The sequence below is a fragment of the Lygodium microphyllum genome, chromosome 15 (genome assembly GCF_053477565.2).
Source record: "Lygodium microphyllum isolate KBCC chromosome 15, Lygodium_microphyllum_v1.1.10, whole genome shotgun sequence".
Taxonomy (NCBI): domain Eukaryota; kingdom Viridiplantae; phylum Streptophyta; class Polypodiopsida; order Schizaeales; family Lygodiaceae; genus Lygodium; species Lygodium microphyllum.
This window is the reverse complement of record NC_141149.1, coordinates 135,953,077-135,974,190: the sequence shown is the minus strand read 5'-3', so window position 1 is coordinate 135,974,190 and position 21,114 is coordinate 135,953,077. Positions and strand designations below refer to the sequence as shown.

At 41.9% G+C, this 21,114-nt stretch overlaps 1 protein-coding gene across 1 annotated transcript; it reads right to left on the bottom strand.

Moving 5' to 3' along the window:
• Positions 1-259: 259 nt before the first annotated feature.
• On the bottom strand, positions 260-19,811 carry LOC148025113 (NEP1-interacting protein 1-like). Its single transcript, XM_087694826.1, has 5 exons — positions 19,355-19,811; positions 17,724-17,902; positions 17,357-17,440; positions 695-868; positions 260-598 (listed from the first exon to the last, which is right to left on the bottom strand). Exons 1-5 carry the CDS (start codon positions 19,740-19,742, stop codon positions 461-463), a joined length of 963 nt encoding a protein of 320 aa, XP_087550952.1. The 5' UTR covers positions 19,743-19,811; the 3' UTR covers positions 260-460.
• Between the last annotated feature and the right edge of the window lie 1,303 nt (positions 19,812-21,114).

Here is a 21,114-nt window from a genome sequence, read left to right as displayed (position 1 = left end):
GCTGCTACTACACAGTTGTGATCTGTTTCACATTCAGATGGAACATCAAGCCTACAGTTTGCATTAAAGCAAAGGCTAGCACAAAACAGATGGAACATATTAAATTCATGATCATGCTGTAATTAACATATCATGTAGGACAGAAAATACTTGTGCCATGAACGGTTTAAAATCCGAGGCAAAACACTGCAGGGTTGTGCTAGAGCTGATGCACCTACTACTCACATATGCTCCAGTTCAAAGAGCTTAGAGACCAATCTTAGAATGTATTGTGTATTGGCAAACTATCAACTCACTGATCAGGTAAAAAATATTGAGCACAGCCTATGAGAAAGTACTTTACACTTTACAGATCAGTCAAAAAATATTGAGCACAGCTCAGCTCAGAGATGAATATGGCCGGAGAAAATTTACAATACTTACACACATGCTCCCTTTGAGAGCATGCAGTTGATTGATTTTACTTCCAGACCTTACCAATTTCTTGTCTACATACAGGGCAAGAACCATGCATCATAAGCCACTTGTCTACACAAGACATATGGAACATGTGATTACAAGGCGGTAGGCTTCTTGCAATCTCTCCCTGCAATAGTTCCTGTGGCAAGAATTTAAATAAGGTTTAACAACCTAAAGTTAAAGAGACTCTCCACCACAATGTAAGGAACATACACGCTGCAAAATTTCAACCAACCTGCAGGCAGATGGAACAAAAAGCAACCTCTCCAGAAGAATCCAATTCATTTCTCTCTTTGACCTTCTGACAGGGTAGCTTTGCAAGGAGTTCATCAGAAAGACCTTTGACACCAACTTCCCCAGGCCCAAAAAGTTCATACAGCTCATCATAGTTCAATTCAGATATGTTGACCTGCAAAACAAACCCTCATCCATGTGAGCATGCCAATGGTAGTTGCAGAATTTCACATATTATCAAGAGTTATAAACCAAACTTTCCTTAAAATAGTATCAGCCATTCTGCTTGTTTGAAGTCTTGGTGGGACCTGGATTATGATAGATAAGGCATTTTGCTTTCCTGAAATCTTTGTGAGATGGAAAGTACAATAGAACTAGAAACAGAATCTACTAACACCTAACCAAGTGTGCTAAAAAGAGAAACAATACATGCTAGATACATACCTATCATATACACCTGAAGATCATAACACAATGAATGATCTGCATTTTATTCTGGCTCTTCTCAAACAACAGTGCAGCTTCCACACGGCCATATGCAGACCTGTGTATACTCATGCATCCTCCATGCATCCAAGATCCCAAGGATGATCATGGGCATAAGATCTCACAGGAATTGGTATGGGCATAATTATCTGTGTATTTTGATGGGTTAGAGGCATACAGCAGCCTATGATCATGAACGTCTGCATCTCCATATTCCTGTAGAGAGAGATCTCTTCGTAGGCTGAGGTCAGGTTCTAGGATCATCAATCCAAGAACATAATGACCGATTAGAAGCGGATACAGGAGTGTCACTGCCATAAATGCAGAAGAAACTACAGCTGTTCAGTGAGAGAAACCAATATAACTCCAAAGTGAGAAGTCCAGAACGATTATTTTGTTCTACCATGAATGATCAACCTCAACTAGCTGAGGCAAGTAATCAGGCAAGAACAGAGCAAGCTTTGGGACCGTCATGCCTAACAGCTCAGTGGCTGTATCACAGGTGGTGGCGGAAGAAAGATGAGTTCAGAGCATTAGGCTTCTTAAATAACAAGAGTATTCAGAGTATCCGAGGCAAGAGGGGCACCATTTTTTCAAACAGGTCTCCAGTCCCCATAGTCCTTAGCAAGGTGTGTCAGCAGTAAATAGGGATGAAAGGAATATTTTATACCAACCACTAAACTAAGGCTTGGTTAGATGCCAATATTCGTTGCACGTACAATTTGGTTAGAAGCTTGTGTTGTGGTTTGCTATAAACTAGAGTTTGTCCATTAACTATTTGTTTAACATACATTGTGTGTATGATTCATGTATAAGAACTTGCAAATCTGGAGGCCTAAACACAGAGGATTATATTGTGTGAAAAACTTAAAAAATTGGTTATAGCAATATTGTTGTAAGTTGAGTAGAATTAAACCATAGTTACTTGGAACGGGATCCCCTGGAACGGGGGGGAATGTCCAAGGTGGGGGAACCGGAATGGGGGGGAACGGCACATGTCTTAAGTGCCCCAAATATGCCCTGCATGACCGAGTTGCCCCAAAGAATGTCACTCTAATTGCCCCAATACCCCTCAATGCTCAAAATTGACCCGAATGACCCAAAATTGACTCGATTACCCCCACAGCTCCAAATTGCTCATGAATTGCCCCAATTATTCTAGTTTCCCTTGAAATTAGACAATATAAATGGATAATTACCTTGGAATTGAGAATAGGCTGAAATTTGATTGTGATTTGCAAGAGTTCATAATGCATCAAATTTGAGCTTTGCATGGACTCCTAATTGGCTTGTGGGTTGTCTCGACACTTTGAATATTCAAAATGAGAGAGAGAGAGAGAGAGAGAGAGAGAGAGAGAGAGCAATGGAGATAGGTGAACATGTGGTAGGAGTGTGATACAAGCAAAAAGAAAAAAGGTGGAAAAATGTAAAGTTTTGGTCAAGAGGCTTGGAACGGCCGTTCCAAACAGGGAACGGCAGGGGGAACGACAAGGAACGGTAGGAGGGTGAACATGTGGTAAGAGTGTGATACAAGCAAAAAGAGAAAAGGTGAAAAAATGTAAATTTTTGGTCAAGAGGCTTGGAACGGCCGTTCCAAACAAGGAACGGCAGGGGGAACGACAAGGAACGGTAGGGAACATCCCAAGGAGCGGCAAGGAACGTTCCTTGGCCGTTTCACCTCCTCCAAGGATCTAGAACACGTTAAACCGTTCCTACAGGCCGGAACAGCTATTCCCTGTTTCTATGAATTAAACTTTTCATAATTCTAATAACCCTATTACCTCAATAAGTCCCTTCCTAGAGTTACCTCAAAATTTCAATTTCTCATTACTTTAGTTATTGCATCCCTTTCATCAATTTCATGCTAGTACAATCTAAGGGTTGAGATATAACAATGTTGTATCACTAAGGTTTGGTCATCCTTGGATTCACTCAAATTATACTAGGTATTGAGTTACACCATTCTTAATGTGAGTGGAATTTAACGAGGCTTATCCAAATTCAAGCAAAAATCTTCTCACATAGGTACTTAGCTAGGTTTTTCTAGGAATTTCTTGAGAAATATGTTGCCATGAGACGATTATGTTGCATATTTATGGGCATATGTTTATATGATGTATCCATAGACTCCTAAATAATGAAGTATCTACAAATAATAAGTGGGGACTAGAGTGTCATGTACCGTTTTAAGGAAAAAACAGGGTTTATTACCCAAACAAAAAAACAGATGATTCACGAGCAACCATTGTGTTGAAGAGAAAATTTTTAGTCATAAAATCATCTTCACATTATTCTCCTTGGCCAAATACACATTTCATGACAAACCAAGAGTTCCAAGAATCCCTCTTCTTTGAGCTACTCATGCGGTTACCATGCCTATGCCTAATTAGTCCATGCCCACATTTGGATCCACTATGTATATATCTCGCACACATGGGGGGAACTCTGGGGTTAACTCCCAAGTGTACTCCAATCCTCCAGCCTACCCACCCTAGCTCTACTACTCACTCAGAATAATCACTCCTATTGCTACTGCCAAGAATGCCTTTTCGGATAAGACTCATTTCAATGGGTCGAACTTCACCACTTGGTCTATTCTTGCACAATAAGTGTTGGAGTCTCAGGGTCTTTGGGGCCTGGTCCTTGGTCTAGAGCCCATGCCATACCCTCCATGGCTCACCTTCATCACATCCATTAACGGAGAGCTCAAAATGCTACAACAATGTTGAGTTGATGCAAGGATTGCTTCCTAAGTTCCACCTATCAATTACAACACTTTTCCCTTGCATTTAAACATTGGAGTCATCTCCTTGATCGCTATGCAATGAGAGAGATCAAACCCAACGTATCAATCTCAATTCTAAGCTACACGAGTTTTCTATTAAGTGGATGACCTAAAAGTCAAGTTGGCCAAATATAGGCAATTACTCGCCAAGTTCGCCACTACTAGCTCACCAAAGTCAGGTGATATCACCTTTTTCTTAAATAACTGCCTCAAAAATACTTCCATTTCATACAGCACATCATTTCATTGCACTACTTGCCAATCTTCTATAAGTTTGAGTGTCAATTCTTGCGCTACGCGAGGCTGCATGTTCAAGTCCACTAGAAGTCCTCCCCATATTCATATTCACAGGGGACTCCATTAACCACTTCTTCGAAAAGGAAGATCTGAGGTGGCAAGAACTGTGAAGATGGGAAGGCAACTCAAACCAAAGGCAACACTCCTTTCTCAAACGGAACTAAAGACACCAAAGAAACTACACCCATCTAGCAATAACTCCCTAAAAAGAATAGGTTTTGCACATACTGGCAAAGATCAAGCCATTAGATGAGGAGTATCATACTAAGGCCCAAGGTCTCCCAACTATACTAAGAAACCACAAGCAACGACTACCTCACACCTCTTGGACAAGAGAGGGGCTACACCTCCCGCTATTGCATAAACTGCAGATCAAGCCGTGTAGACAAAAACTGTCGTACTAAGACCCAAGGTCTCCCAACTAAGAAACCACAATACGCCGCAATTGCCTCCACTCCTTCTAGACAGCCAATTGGGGCCACACCTCTTGTTATGCTGAATCTACTGCTCCTAGCACACATGCCACATCATCTATGGTACACAAACAGCCTCGTCCATCCTTGCCTTGCACTACTCCTGAAGGTTTGGGTCACTGGTCTACTAACACCACTCCATTCACACTACTTACATCCATTCAAGGTCTCCCTTGCACCCCCACCTAGGACCATTTCCCCGCCTTGACATGAGTTTCATTGGTAGAGACCCGCTAATGGCCATGTGCAATAATGGCCACACACTTCGGCTAGAACCCTTAGGATATACTACACTAGTCCCATGGTTGCCATCTGCTGCCTTCTTGGTATACAAGCAGTGATCCACTTGACTTCTATGAAGGCCTTGAGACTGCATGAAGGTATCAAACTTATGATACCATTCTCTTGGTACTTGTTTCAGCCCATACAAACTCCTTTTGAGTTTACATACCATTTTTTATTTTCCCTTTTCAACAAACCCTTCAGGCTGCTGCATATATATGTCTTCATGCATATCACCATGTAAAAACGCAACCTTTACATCCATTTGTATAAGCTCCATATCCTCAACTGCAACCAAGTCCAAAATGGTTCTCAATGTAGTCATCTTGACTACAGGAAAGAAAATCTCATCAAAGTCAATTCCATGCTCTTGCTTGTATCCCTTTGCAACCAATCTTGCTTTGTACTTTAGTGAGGAACCAGAAGTGACCTTCATCTTGTAAACCCATTTGCATGGAAGGGTTTTCTACCCTTTAGGCAATTGCAAGTCCCAAGTGCCATTTTTGTCAAGAGACTCCATCTCTGACAACATGGCTTTTATACCATTTCTTGTTGTCTTGTCTGTCCATTGCTTCCTTGAAGCAAGACGGTTCACCACAGTCTGTCAACATAACATAATCAGCCACATTAATTGCACCAGGAACAAACCTGTTAGGTTGTCTAGTAGCCCTAGACATCTCCTAACCCAATGGTCATTGTTTGCTGGCTGTTCCTACAAATTTCCATTTTCAGCATGCTGTCCTGGCATTTCAGCCTGCAAATCAATATTAACAGCTTGCTATCCTGGCTGTTCCTACACATGTAATGGCTCGTTTTCATGGGCAATAGCTGGCTGATCATTTCCTGCATTTACATGTTCATTTACAGCAAATATTTGCTGCTGTGCAGCGGGCACATTTTACTGTCCAAAAGGTATTTCTTCTCGGAATACAACCCTACGAACCTCCTCAGTCTTTTCGGGCTGTTTGTGCATGCAATCTTCCGGAAAGATAACGTCATTGCTGCGTACTACTTCCCTTTTCTCGGGATCCCATAATCTATACCCCATTTCACCCTCGTCACCATATACCCCCCCCAAAAGACCTGTTTGGTAACCGATTAATTAAGTGAACAGCTATCATAACAACCTCTGCCCAAAAACCACGGGATAATGCAGCATGAGACAGCATCGTACGGGCCTTATCCTGTATGGTCTGATTCATACGCTCTGCAACTTCATTTTGGGGTGGATTATGAGGGACAGTGAGCTCCCTCTTTATCCCTTTGCGGTCACAAAATGCCTGAAAGGCCTTGAACACATATTCCCCACCATTGTCAGAGCAAAGACACTTAAGTGTCTTATCTGTCTGATTTCCAGCCAATGCCCAAAAAAAATTAAACTTATCAAGCACTTCATCCTTGCTACGAATGGGGTAAACCCATACCTTCCGTGTAGCGTCATCGACAAAGGAAACAAAATATTTCTTTTCCCCTAAAGATAATCCTGGAATTTGACATACATCCAAATGTACTAACTCTAGAGGAGAAGATTTCAAAGAAAGAGACTTTTTGTGAGACGTCTTTGCATGTTTGCCATAAATACAATGATCACAATGCTCAAAATCAACATAACGAAGACAAGGCAAGTAACCCAAACGAAAAAGCACTTTCGTTCCTCTTTGACTCATGTGTCCCAACCGGCCATGCCACAAAGAAACGCTTGGCTGCTCGATCACGGCAACAACATGGTCACACACACTAGATACATGAAGTGGATACAAAGTATCACTCTTGCAACCTCTAGCAATCACTCTTGATCCCTTACAGATCTTTCATTTTCCATCACCAAAGGTGGTATGAAAACCATCATCATCTAGCTACCCTGTGCTAATTAAGCTCTTCTTGAGCTGAGGTACATGCCGTACATACTGAAGTGTAAAGACAGAGCCATGCTGAAACTGTAACTGCATACTGCCAATACCTGCAATCTCACATGCATAGTTGTTCCCAAGACGGTCCCCTGTATAGGCAAAGAACCACTCACGATGAGGGGTGACATGAAAGGAAGCACCTAAATCGAGAATCTAGGTATGCATGTCATCATCTGTATCTGCAAGTAAAGCATGTGCACCAAAGTGTAAAGAGACAGAGTACGTCACTCCCACTGTCACTATCATGAGTGACTATATTCACCTCTTCAATTTTTACACTACTCTTCTTAAGGTAATTGTCCTTCTTCTCTTCCTTGCTATCATCTGTCTTCTTGCCATTTCCTTCTCTTTCTTCCATTTGTAACAATCACGTTTAAAGTGACCCTTCTTGCCACAATGATGGCATTCAAAATCTTTGCCACGTGATTTACTGCGTCCCTTGCCATCATATTTGCCCTTTTGCTGTGATCTGCCCCTAGTATGCAAAGCACTAGAAGACTTACTGGGTACATTGTTATGCCGATTCATCTCTTCCATAAGTAGAGCACTCTCTACATCAACATACAAAAGGACTACATTAGAATTGCTCATAGTAGTCCTGAATGTATCCCAACACTCTAGCAGAGTGCAAAGCAAGAAAGTAGCCTTCAATTCCTTATCAATTATAAACTTCAAGGCAACCAACTGGCTGAAAATGAAGTTAAACTCACTCAAATTAGTAGACATTGTTGTACCCTCTTTCATATGCAAATCCATAAGCTTTTTCAGCCAATACACTTTGTTTACAGCACCCTTTTGTGCATACAGTTCTTCCAGTCTAGTCCATATAGCATATGCAAAATCCAAACCTTCAATGTTGAACAGTAAGGCATCAGAAATCGATAGATCTATGGTTGAGCATGCAAGCTCATTTAACTCATCCCAATCGTCTTGTTCCATGTCCGCGGGCTTTGCCCCTTTGGTTTTGATCGGCTTTGCCTACTTCTTTTGCAACAGGATATTGTAGCACTGCTTTTGCCAAACTGCAAAGTTATATGCACCTTCAAGCTTCTTTATGTGCATCAGATTACTACTGTCATTGCTGCCAGCCATGATTTTCAGCCCAAATGTGACCAAAAAACCAGCAAATGCAGGCCCAAACTATCATCCAAGTGACCGAGGTACAAACAAGTACCAATCAACAATAAATGACCACGCAGAAGCACAAATTTCAGATCTGTAATTAAATTTTCGGAAGCACCAAACCATGTGCTACAGCATTATCCAACTGATTACAATTGTTCCAAGGGCATATGCATCACATTACATGGGAAATCCCAAAATTTCAGCTGCAATCTGTCGTACATATACCCACGGGCATAAAATTTGAGACGAACGGTCAAAATCCCCAAAATTTTGTGCTCAAAGCATCAACCACACATTTGCATTTTCTCTATCATACATAGAACAATCCAATTTTGCCAAAATAGAGCAATTTCAACAAAACCCCCAAATTGTACCAAGTGTTGATGTCCAAATTGTGTGGAATTCAAACTGCATGTACATAAAATGACCGAATGCTGCACAAATTTTTCCCAAACTGCAAAAGCCCCAAATTGCACGAGGTCCAATGTGCCTCAATGTCGAGAAATTGGGTTAATTTCAGCCCAATTTGTGCATGTACATGAAAAGCCCCAAATGCCGGGGACAAAATGTCATAAATTCCTGAAATTTCTGAGACAAATTTGCTTGTCCTACATCAAATTCCCCAAATCTGGAAAAGCCCCAAATTTTATGGGTCCAATGTTGAGATATTTCACTCAAATGCGCACAATGTCTGCAATTTTTGACCTAGATGCCTCAATTTTGCATGAACGGTACTCAGTCTAGAGAAATCCCAAATTTCTGGCACAAATTTGAGTTTTGTGCTTATGCGCACGAATGCTGGTTAGAGGGAGGGGAATTTCAAAAGATTTTTGAAGTAAAAAAAAGGTTGGATGACGGGTCTATTGACCCGTTAGGACTGACACTGCCCGTTCGCACCACGCAGGTCCTGTGGTCAACAAGTTGTTGCAGTCTTGTTGTGCAGAAACAGGCGCCCGTCAATCGCCTGTGACGCAAACGTTGGCTACCCCACCACTGGTCATCGCCACGCTGGTCAATGCCCTGCTGGTCATCAGCGCAGCCACGCCCATCAGTCGCGTGGCTCCTGTCCGTCAGCGCAGCTGGTTATCAGCCTGAACCAGCCAACTGCCCTTTGCTCCTGTCAACTGCCTCTCAACTGCTACTCGTCGAACTCCTGCAACACACGAGCCTGCCTGCGACTCCCCTGCACCTGTCAACTGCCTCTCAACTGCTACTCGTCAAACTCCTGCAACACCTTGGCTGTCTCTTGCCAACTCTGATACCAGTTTGTAAGGACCAGTTAGGCACGGAGATCGCGAGAGACTCTCGTTACGTGCAGTGAGAGACAGAGAGAGTGAGAGCGAGCAAAGTAGAGAGTGAGCACTTTTTTTTTTATGTACAATGACAAGAGAGGTTTTTAGATAGATATATATGTGTAAGTACAAGTGCTAAGGGTGTGTTCACACCCGAGCACATTTAAAAGGCATGAGGTCTTTATTCCCAATATTTTGTATTTCAATTTATGACTAACATTCTGGTTTGCACCAATCCTTCCTAGGCTAAAAACATAAGAAGTTCACTGATCTTTTGTGGTTCCATCTTCCTTGGAGACTTGCTCTTCTAGCAACATGGAGGCTTCCCCTCCTCAGGCAAGACTTTGAGACATCACTTGATGCCATCACAATGTTGGCTTCTCCCTGGCTTCTCCCACATTGCTTCATCCCCATCCTTCCTCATAGTTCTTAGCCCTACACAAAGACCAACACAAGCTCCTCTTCATCCTTCAACATCAAATTTCATAGTTGAGGAGAGGTTCCTACCCTTTCTTAGTATTCTACAAGTTTCAACATTTGTCTTCAACATCGACCAACACAAGCTCCTCTTCATCCTTCAACATCAAATTTCATAGTTGAGGAGAGGTTCCTACTCTTTCTTAGTATTATACAAGTTTCAACATTTTTCTTCAACATCGACCTCCTTTCCCTATTGTACCTACTCTTTGCATTGCATCATCATCATCACCATTGTAAAAGGACACTTGGGCAAGTGAAAATTTTTCCCCACAAGGGACACTCTCTAAGTGGCACCATGTGCATTCTCATCATGTAGCATTACTCTTTGCATCCCATTGTACAATACACCCTTGACCAGATCTTGAGTTGTTTCCACCAATGGTTCTTTTACCACCTTACCACCACACCTCCATACTTCTTCACTCCTTTACCTCTTCTCCCTTGTACTTCATCACTCACACCTACTAGTGATCGAGATAGCTTCTCTGTTTTGTGATGTGTTGGATCTAAACATCCCTTTCATTCTCCCCCTAGGACACAATTACTTGATAGGACAAAAATATTTTTCAAAACCATTTCAAAATATATCCCAAAAAAAAAGTCAAATGTACACTTGCAAGTCCTAGTAGGCCACTAGGCAATCAATGAGCACCCTTTGTCTAATGCCTTGGCCTTTCTATCATGATCACTTGGGCTCCCTTGATAAGATGATCATTGCCTCTCTAGTCTTGTTAGGCCACTGGGTAGCCAACATGCACCCTTTGACCGATGCCCAAGCTACCTTGCAATGGAACACCTTGGGGTAAAAATGGACCTGCGCTTTTCTTCTTGTCCCTATCTCATTCCAATTTTATGCCTAAGAGAGAGTGTTGAGCTAAAAACGCATTACAAATTGATTAGCTCTTCTAAACAGCCCCAAAACATGTTATTACCGATACTTTCATTACAAAAGACATGTTCCTAGAGAGGTCCTATGTCCCATAAGCAAAACCCTAATTTGGCAAGATCCTTTTGCATCTATAAATAGACAAGCTACCCACCATTCAGCCTATCTTTGTTTTGCAGGTCATGTCAATTTACACTCTCTCTCATGCTGTTGGCACCCAGTTTTCAACCTTCAGTCTATCTATATCAATTATCTAGCCTCCATCAACTACAACCTATTGAGAAACCACTTCTTCAGTTCATACACTTCATTTAGGGTTTTGCATTGACAGCCCCAAAAAGGGTTGGTATCCACATTTTGGTCACTTTTTCAGTGAGCACCCACACAATGGTACGCCACCCTAGACAGCTTATGCCTATAAATAGGCAATCACGTCATTCATTACCACCTCTCTCTCTTTAGTAATTCTTCACCACCACTTCCCTTCTCTCTCACCAGCCCCTTCCACTGCCCTCACACCCCTTCAGGAGGACATTGCGGTTCGTCGCTCATGGTTGTGTTCACCCTTCCTCTTTTGCTTCAGGCACCCTCTTCCATCATCACGCCTTGCGTTTCAAGCATCTTCCAACGAGCACCACCATCATCTACTTGGCGTCAACGCCCTTCTCCACCAAGCTCCACCTTCACCTCCGTTTTTCAATGTGGAGACCTCCTTGCCTAGCATTATCATTTCCACCTTGATGTCTGCATCATAGCCTCTAGCAACTGTCTACATCACCAAGTGTTTGTGATTTCATCACTCGTCTATTACAGGGAATGTTGGGACCTACGTTTTCGCAGCCTAGCTCCTCCTCCATCATCTAGTGTCGTTATTATCCACCTTGCGTCAGCATCTAGGCTACTCTCCCTGTGCTTGACAGCTCCGACACTCTGGGATTTGTATTTTGTTGCCTAGGTCACTCCCTGGCATAAGAGGACTGTGATTCACTCCCTAGATAGCTGGTGATCATCTTCGACATCTCCGAAAGTATCAAAGGAGTACAGTTCACTCCCTCAATAACTGTCCTTCACCTTCGAGTGATTACTTCGATAGCCCATTGGCCGAAGGATTGTGTTTTGCTCTCTCTCTCTCTACATTGTCACCTATTTTGATATAGTATCAAAGCATACTTGTTATTTTTGACACAACCATATCTAGCAACCTATCTTCTAATGCAATGAGGCACCTAGCCACCCCGCAACAAGATGTGTTTTGCCGTAAGACTACCACATCAACAATTATGGTCAATTTTCCTTACCTACTGCTTACATACACTGCCTGAGCACGCCACCGTACATCACTCACCCTCATCCAACTATCGCCTAATTGTTCTCAACCTTGATTACATTCCAACACTTCCGAGTGGTACACTATTGCATTCAACCAGATTCAGCTCACCTCCAAAATATCTTTCCAAGGGGCTCTTTGGTCTAACTCGCACCTCAAGACCCATGCAATGAGCACTTGGACCAAGGTGTGTCCAGCTATTCTTTAACACTTTACTTCGATGGACTACAAATTGCAGCAACGGAAGGAGTGGTAATCCTTTAGGCACAAGCCAGAGGAGGATGTAAACACGTTCTTCACACACTTCACCAAATCCCTACTCATGTATCCTATCTCAATCTCTAAGAAAAGAAAATTTTCAAGTTTGTAAACAAGTATATAGACTCTATTTGCTACACTGACCACATTCTTTGGAACAAGCCATAGAGTTGGCTACCACCTTCAAGAGGCATGAAGCAAAGGAAGGCCCGACAATGTGTTATACCAAAGGCCAAAGCTAAGGGCAAGTCCAAGAGTCGCGATAGGGGCTCCACGAAATCTACTCCTCATGTAATGCAACGGTTGCAAGAGGAAGACGTGATTTAAGTGCAAGGAAAAGGCTTATAGACATTGCAATTGTCCTCATCAAAGGCAATGGGGCACAAGTTTGATGGACGGAACAACTCACAAAACTGATAGTGACTCATCATGCAATTCTCATAGCAACCAAAGCCATGAAACATAAAGCCCAAAAGATAGGTTCAAGCTCCACAATTATGGCATCATTGTAGTTTACGAACCATGAGTTGCCATAGTTTGAGAACAACAAGTCACAGATGTCTTCTTAACATAAGCACCCATAGGAGCTGAATGAACAGCGAAGTGTGAATGACATAGGGCTAAAGGTGTTGCAACATATCCCTTCTTTGACAAGTATTGCCCTCAATAGATTTCTTGGGCGGTAAACTAATTGCTCATAGGAATATGATGTTTGTCAAGTCATAGATGTAGAGTTTGCATCTCTAGTAGTTATGCGAATGGTAAATGATTACTCTTCAAAGAGAGTGCTTCGACCTACTAGAGGTGATAACCACAATTTTGTTATGCTAGCAATGGAGGTATCAAAAGAGAACCAAGTTTGTGGCTTGAAGGTAGGATTCTCTATTTCATAATCGTAAGCGTCTACCTCAACAAGATGCAAAGGCTATCAGTCTAGTCAGCTCATGTGTGAGTCTGGGCTGTGCATGCTAGCAATGGAGGAATCAAAAGAGAACCAAGTTTGTGGCTTGAAGGTAGGATTCTCTATTTCATAATCGTAAGCGTCTACCTCAACAAGATGCAAAGGCTATAAGCAGTCTAGTCAGCTCATGTGTGAGTCTGGCTCATGCTCGATATTACTGGGTAATTTAGGCCTTTTATTGTGGTCATATTAGTGATTATTTAGCCATTTATTGCTAGCTGACCAACTGCCATATTTGGCATATTTTGGGCCTATTTATTCAATGGATCCTCCTCCTCTCATTAAGTCATCATCATTCTTCAAGTGGTCTTCCTATTGGAGAAAGGAGCCAATGTCGCTTCCCACACAGCCAATGACTCATTGTTGTAAGCAGCATTCTCATGTTTGGTATATGGATTCCATTTTTCAAGCACATCTCTAGGTTCTCTCCCTTTGTAGTGTTCTTTTGTTTCCTTTCTCTTATGCCTTGTGTTCAGCAGTTTATTACAAAACTTGTCTATGCTTCCATTGCTGCAACACTTCTAGCATGGTATCAAATTGCAAGATCTCAGTTCTTGCTGCAATTTTTCTACTGATTATAGGTCTTTCTTACCCATGCTACTTAGGCCTGCGTTTTTCAAACCAGCAACCTGCCCATTTTCAGCCTGCGATCGTTAGTTTGCTGCATTAAATGCTCCAAACGCCTGTGTTTTTGGGTATCAGATTGCAAGATCTCAGTTCTTGCTGCAATTTTTCTACTGATTATAGGTCTTTCTTACCCATGCTACTCAGGCTTGCGTTTTTCAAACCAGCAACCTGCACATTTTCAGCCTGCGATCGTTAGTTTGCTGCATTAAATGCTCCAAACGCATGTGTTTTTGGATTTCTGCCCCTAACCATGGCTAGGCGACTTTTTACACAAGCTGTTTTTCCTGTTTGAGCAATTCTTTACTAGTTTTTCTTCAATTTGAAAAGTTGGCCTTTGTTTTTTATCAAATCTTTGGTTACATTGCATGTGAACTCTCATTTTTGAAGTCTTTGCTGTTGGTTTGGCTGTATTCCCTCTCTGTACACCCTCTATTCTCTATCTTCTCTTCTCCTCTCCAAATGGTTCCTCCGTGCACTTCTACAGATGGTAAGTTACATGAACCTAACTATCTTACATGGAGTGTTGTGATGAAAGCCTGGCTTGTGCATAAGCGGATTTGGTACATTGTATGTGGAACTATTCCTTGGCCTCCGCATCCTTTTCCTCTTCCCGACGATTTTGATGAGGGCAACCATGAGAAAGTTGTGCTTACAATGGTTCCAAACGATACACGTGCATATTCTGCACTACTTCGGTGTATTTCTAAAGTAGTTCTACCAGCGGTTGCCTCCTGTAGGACATCACCAAAAACATGGTCAAAGCTTTAGATGTTGTATGAGGCACCTTCCCCCATGCATGTTGTGACCCTTCACGGACACCTTCAACACATGAAGTTTGAGTCCAAGGACACTTCAATCATTTTTGCTCCATGTTACACAGGTACAGAACTAGCTTCAACACATGCAACCTGCCCCCCCAAAGGCACATCTAGTGGGCACGGTACTCTATAAGCTCCCCCCGAAGTTTGATGGAGTGGCGAATGCTTAGAGGGTGCAAATATCCTCTACACCTGTGAGCTTTACACATATGTCCTCGATGCTACTTGAGCATGAGACATCTTTGCATTTACAAGGGAGACTCTCATCTCATCATGGCAGATCCAATGAGGCCTTTATAGCTTTATAGAGGGGTGACAAGAAAAAGAAGTCAAAGGCCCAATGTTATCACTATGGTAAGAAGGACCACTTGCAAAAGAACTGCAAGGAGTTAGTAGCCTCACCGAAGAGGAAGAAGAATTGGGATGCGAACACCAACGAGTCATCCTCTTCCTCAGACTCTGATTCCAATCCTTCGGCCAAGGCGAACTCTACGGCACGGAAGGGATTCACTTCTTCGGACTGCGGGAAGAGCTTCATTGCCCCTTCCTCAGCTACTTTCTAGTCCAAGTGATGCAGTCATTCCTCACAACTCTCTGGTGCCAAAGAGGGAGTGTGAGAGGGTGGTGAGATGGGCCAGCTACGCCTCATCTATACACGTGTACAGGTGCAGAGGTTCCTGAGAGGGCCATTCCTAATGCATCAAGCAAAGTCTGACAATTTCAAATCCTGGAGCTGGGATTGACATCCAGGTTCATGATGGGCTATTTCTTTGACAGCGAGTGAGATTGGCTCCTAGTCTTGAGCTCACATAAGGGGACACTTTGGTAATCTTGGCCAAAGGCAACGAATCCATGGTAACATATGTTCAAAGGCATTTTTGATAGGATAGTCTTGTATGCTATTGCAAGACATTGTTGACAAACGTAGAGATCTGTTATGACTCTCCTCTATTTTTAGGAGCTAGTACGATCCACATTGACCTCAAGTTCTCTCCAAGGCACCTTGGTGGTGGCTTGATTATCCACGACATGGATATCCATGGTTCTACTCTAGTGATTCCTTGTTGTATACGATTATACTTGAATCATTGTATTGTATCAAATCACCCATGATCTCAGAGAGGGTGTTAGCAGTCTAGACAGCTCATGTGTGAGTCTGGGTTATGCTTAATATTACTGGGTAATTTAGGCCTTTTATAGTAGTCATATTAGTGCTTTTTTAGGCATTTATTGTAGACCGACCAACAGCCATATTTGGCATATTTTGGGCCTATTTATTCAATGGCTCTTTCTCTATTAAGTTTATCATTCTTCAAGTGGTCTTGTTGTTGGAGAGGAGCCAATGTCGGTGCCCACGCAGCCAATGACTCACTATTGTATGCGGCATTCTCATGTTTGCTATATGGATTCCATTTCCCAAGCACATCTCTAAGTTCTCTTCCTTTGCAATATTCTTTTGTTATTTTGTTTCCTTTCTCTTATGCCTTGCATTCAGCAATTTATTTCAGCACTTGTCTATGCTTCCATTGCTGCAATACTTCTAACAAAGGCCATTTGCCAATAGGTGCTTCAAGATCTTCGTTGTGGCATTTGACTGTTGATGTCATATGAATGGAGTTCATATGTTTTACAATTGCTTCAACAAGCACAAGTACAAGAGTGAGTTACACAACATGAGTAGGCAATATGGCTAGCTTAGTTACTGGAAACTGCCGAACTGGCCCCTAAATAGGTGGGAATTGTTTTGAAAAATCTCAAAACGTATTTCTTTATCCGCTCCCCAAGGGCACAATAAGGGAAAAAGTAGGAAAGATATTGGCTACGGAAGGAGGGGGAGCATTTTTTGGGGGTATGGGTGGTGGGGTGGGGTGGGGTGGGGTGGGGTCGTTGTGTTTGCGGTGTAGTGATGGGTCTTGAGCTACATTTTTGAGACCTAGAGAAACAGTCGCAAGAAATATTTTCCCAACAAGACAAGGAGGGGAAACACCTATTAGCCTTCTCTCACACACATGCACACACGCGCGCACATGCACATGTTCAACCATGAGAGGTATTACCAACTAAAGTCCCTAGTAGAAAGCTTAGCCCTAGAGCTGACAAGAATATTAAAAGAAGTTGAAATGAACCATAAATATCTTTCTCAAATCTTCCTACTAAAGGGTCATGATATCATCAAAATCAATGCACTTGCCAATGAGCCTAAAACACCTAGGAAATGTAGGGCTCTTACAGTTTTGTTGTGGCATATTGCACACCAAACTAACTCCTCTTGCTAATTAGAGCTAACTTCTCCGAATGACACAACTCCTACTAAAAGTCTTACCAAAGTAACTTGCATCTAGGAAATATTCTGACATGTAGATAAAGTCACCTACTATCCTTGTTGCACAAGGACTACCATCTTTCTGATCTTTGAACGATTGTCCATACTTTGAGCTTCTAGAAAAATACTTTTGGGAAGGTTAAATAAAACAACTTCCATCCTCCGATTCCATAACCACATGTATAAGTTGTGCCTCACATTAGCTACAATCCCTACAACTAATTTATCAATCTAGAATTATTGCACCCATAAATGTGTCCAACATCCCACTATTGAAGTTTTCATAATGCACTAATGATTGTCAAAAATTATCCAAATACATAAAGCACTCACTTGCCAATGATGTGCGGCTACACTGGCAGGAGCAACTTGATCTTGAGCATATCTTCCATTCAGAAAATCTTCAAGAAACTCCACCTGCAACCAAGTAAAGAAGGTCGACTTTGAAAGATTAACCCAAGCAAGAGAATATGACCTATCAGATAATTCTCTCTACAAGTACAAAGGAGACATGCCTGTCACATAAAACAAGCAATTTCCAGACAGTACTATGTCTCATTATTATGTTGTCACAATACCATAAACAGATTGGCAACTTACACCAAGCATATTCATTAACTATTTGCTTCAAAAATACGCCATCAAATTATTATAGAATCAAGCTGTCATCACAAAGTATGAAAATGGATTGTGACCATACCAATGATGACAGTGATCCAGAATTAGGTGGTTCAGAGTGCCAATAGGCCCATGAGGCTTCTAGAACTCCAACAGAGATAACTGCACCAGCGATAGCTCCTACACCAGCCCCCCTAAGTAAACCACTGTCTGTGGCTCGGCCAGCTACAGCACCAGTTACCGCACCGGTAAATGCACCCACTGCATTGACAACAGAAAGCACCCTAAGCCTGTATTAAGTGCAGAATAATCTTGTTGCAACCCCTTTGTTAAGATGAAAGCGGACTCCAGCCATCCTGAGCAGACAGAGATTAACCAATTACAGCACTATATCATCAGGCAAACACAGACTATAAACCAACTAGAGTATATTACCAAGAACCAAAAGCATAAATCCAGTCAAACAAACAGCTATTCAGCTCCATAAATTTAGGTTGATATCGAACAACAACAAATTGGAAAAATGTTTTTGTGACTCCATAAATTATGCACTAGCTAATTAAGCACAACCCCGCAAACATCAGCCTCAAACAGAGACTGTAGCCAATGAACAACATGTATATGGTCGGGCAAACACAAAGCCCCCCCTTCCCTCCCCTCTTTTTTTTTTGAACATGTGATGTAACCAATTTAACCTGTCTAGCTTCAAGCTATCAAATCAGTATCATTAGATTATTTTTTAACTGCCCGATGAAAACATAAGCTAATGGAAACGGACTGACATTCCTACCACCCAAGCATATACAGCCATAGAGAACTTTTGTGCTTGATGTACTTGATGGGGCAACATTCAAATAAGCCAAAAATCATGAACCGATACTCTTCCCACCCAACAGTATGCATGGATTACAACTGGCGCACTCAAAATTGCTGCCACGGTCTATAAACCATCAACTAAAAGAATCCCACATCAAAATAACAAAATGCCAACCATATGGAATCAGCATCTTTGTATGAAGACCAATGGTCTTCACATGCAAAGTTATTTCCGATCAAAGCATAAAGCTATCTGATACATCATAAATCGAAACATCCCCTCCCAGGAACTGCTATCATAGCTATACAAAACGTCCAGATATACAACAAATAAACAAATATCAAAGATTCACGTCAACCAACATGAATTACAAAGATCCAAGGCGCTATCATACAGCCTTGGTTTTTCACAAAACGTTTGCTCATAACATTAGCATTTTTCTTCACAAATTCAACCGTCTGGCTTCTGCAAATAGTAAGCAAACACACAAAAGAAATGCATCGTTTCTTCATTGAAATATCGTACAACTAGCGCCACTTCTTCATTGGGAATAATTTTATATACTGAGAAATCGTAGGATAGCGTAATTTGCACTTCAAGAAATTTGAGGACTATTCAACTCGTCGTGATGCACTGTTTTCCAGTGAACTCTCGACCATTCGAATCGTGACACAATGCCCAATCTCGTTCAAGAAAGCAAAAGAAAATGACAAGAAACAAAAGAAACAAGAAGAATCGAGGTACAGATGCACGGCCACATTCAAGAAACGAAAAATTGACAAGAAAAAAAGAAAAACAAGAACAAATCGACCAACAAAGGCAAATAAGAGCACCTTGCTTGCATCAAAATGCATGATCACATTCAGAAGAGTAAAGAAACCGTACTATAGACTCACCGACAGCAAACATGCCAGCGAGGGCTCCGGACAATGCACCAGCTACCAAGCGTTGGACACCACACACGGAGAAGAAGAACGGAGCCTCATCGACAGGCACAGGACGTCGGAGACCATTATTGCTGCTGCTGCTGCTAGAGCTTCTGGCCAGGGGGGAGGTCATAAGCGGCAATGGAACGTCATCATGGAGAGGCGAGCGAACGGTGCTGCAGATGGAGCAGGAGAGGCGCGAGCCGCTGTTGAGGTAGGTGCAGGCATTGCAGGCCCAGGCCAGGTTGTCCATGATGAAAGAAAAGATTGTGCGTGCCTGTGAACACCAACAGAGAGAGACAGAGAGAGAGAGAGAGAGAGAGAGACTGTATGTGTCTACTAGGCCCCCAGGGTTCATGCGAGAGAGAGAGAGAGAGAGAGAGAGAGAGAGTGTGTGTGTATGTGTGTGTGTGTGTGACAGAGCGAGTGTGCGTGCGTGTGTTCTTGCGCGAGAGAGAGGGGAAGGTTCGGGGGGCCCGATTTAGAAAGAGTGAGACATCACGCGGAAAGTCCTTTTCGTTTCGACCCGAGCTCTCCCGTGGCGGACAGGTGGAAAATCAAAATAAAGGATTTGTATTTTTGAAAAACCTATAAAACGGATTCTTTCGGGCAGGGACCTTATGTTTATTATATTCATGGAGGACTGTTCCAAGCGATTTTCTACCCATATTACATTACATCTAAATTGCCTTGAATTCCCTAAATCCAAAGAAAATTCTCTAAAATTCTAAAGCCTTTCTTGTAAACCTGAATTTTTCTAAGCATTGGCGACACCAAGATTACTACAAGTGGAAGTGCCTTGCAAGGGTTCACTTTATCCTACAACGATAGGTTTTAACTTTGGAGCAACTCACTTTTTGATGGATGGCTAGAGAGACAAGACTCTTAGCAATGGGATAGGTGGTGGTAATGGTAACCTTGCATATTTGGTCCCTTGGTCTACTATTGTTTTCCATAGCAGATGTTGCTCTTTGATTGTCCTTGGATTACCTTTCAAACATTGGGAGCTTTCAACACTTAAGTCCTCAAGAGAGATATGCATTAGAAGAGATTTGTATGTGGTTATAAACATAGAAGGAATTGTTGTGAAATAGGAGAAAAAAAAAGCTCATGCTCCAGGATAAACTTAAGTACCTCTTGACTTCATGGATATATTTGAGATCAATGGTAGTGAATTGCACATTTGTGTTACATTTCAAAAGAACCTACTACTATTTGCAAAGAACAACTAATTTGCATAAGAATGTATGCACAAGCTCGTCATTGCTTTTGGGCAAGGACGGACAACAAGTATCTCAAATTCCTATGGCAAAAACATGAAAAAATTCCAGTCAAGGGAAACCTAACAAAAAGGAACCTCAAATGGAAGGTGATGGCTTTATCAAGGTTGATAAGAGCGATTAGAAGGTAGTCACTCAAAACCCTGACAATGGATTGCAACCTTCTAAATTAGCACAAGGATGGTAATAATAAGAATAAGGATGGTTCATATGAAACTAATGACATGTAAATGATTCAGTAAAGTAAGGAAATGGAACTATTATTGGTGTCAAATACTTGTAAAAGCTAAAAATAACAAATACAAACAAATTTTTCACTAAACAAACATACTTGCAAGCACAATTTGAGGAAAATATATCTATCATGCTTGATGGGGATAATGACATAAAGCTTCCTATTATCAAGAGTACCATCATGGTTAGAGTAACAATAAAGATTATTTCCATAGT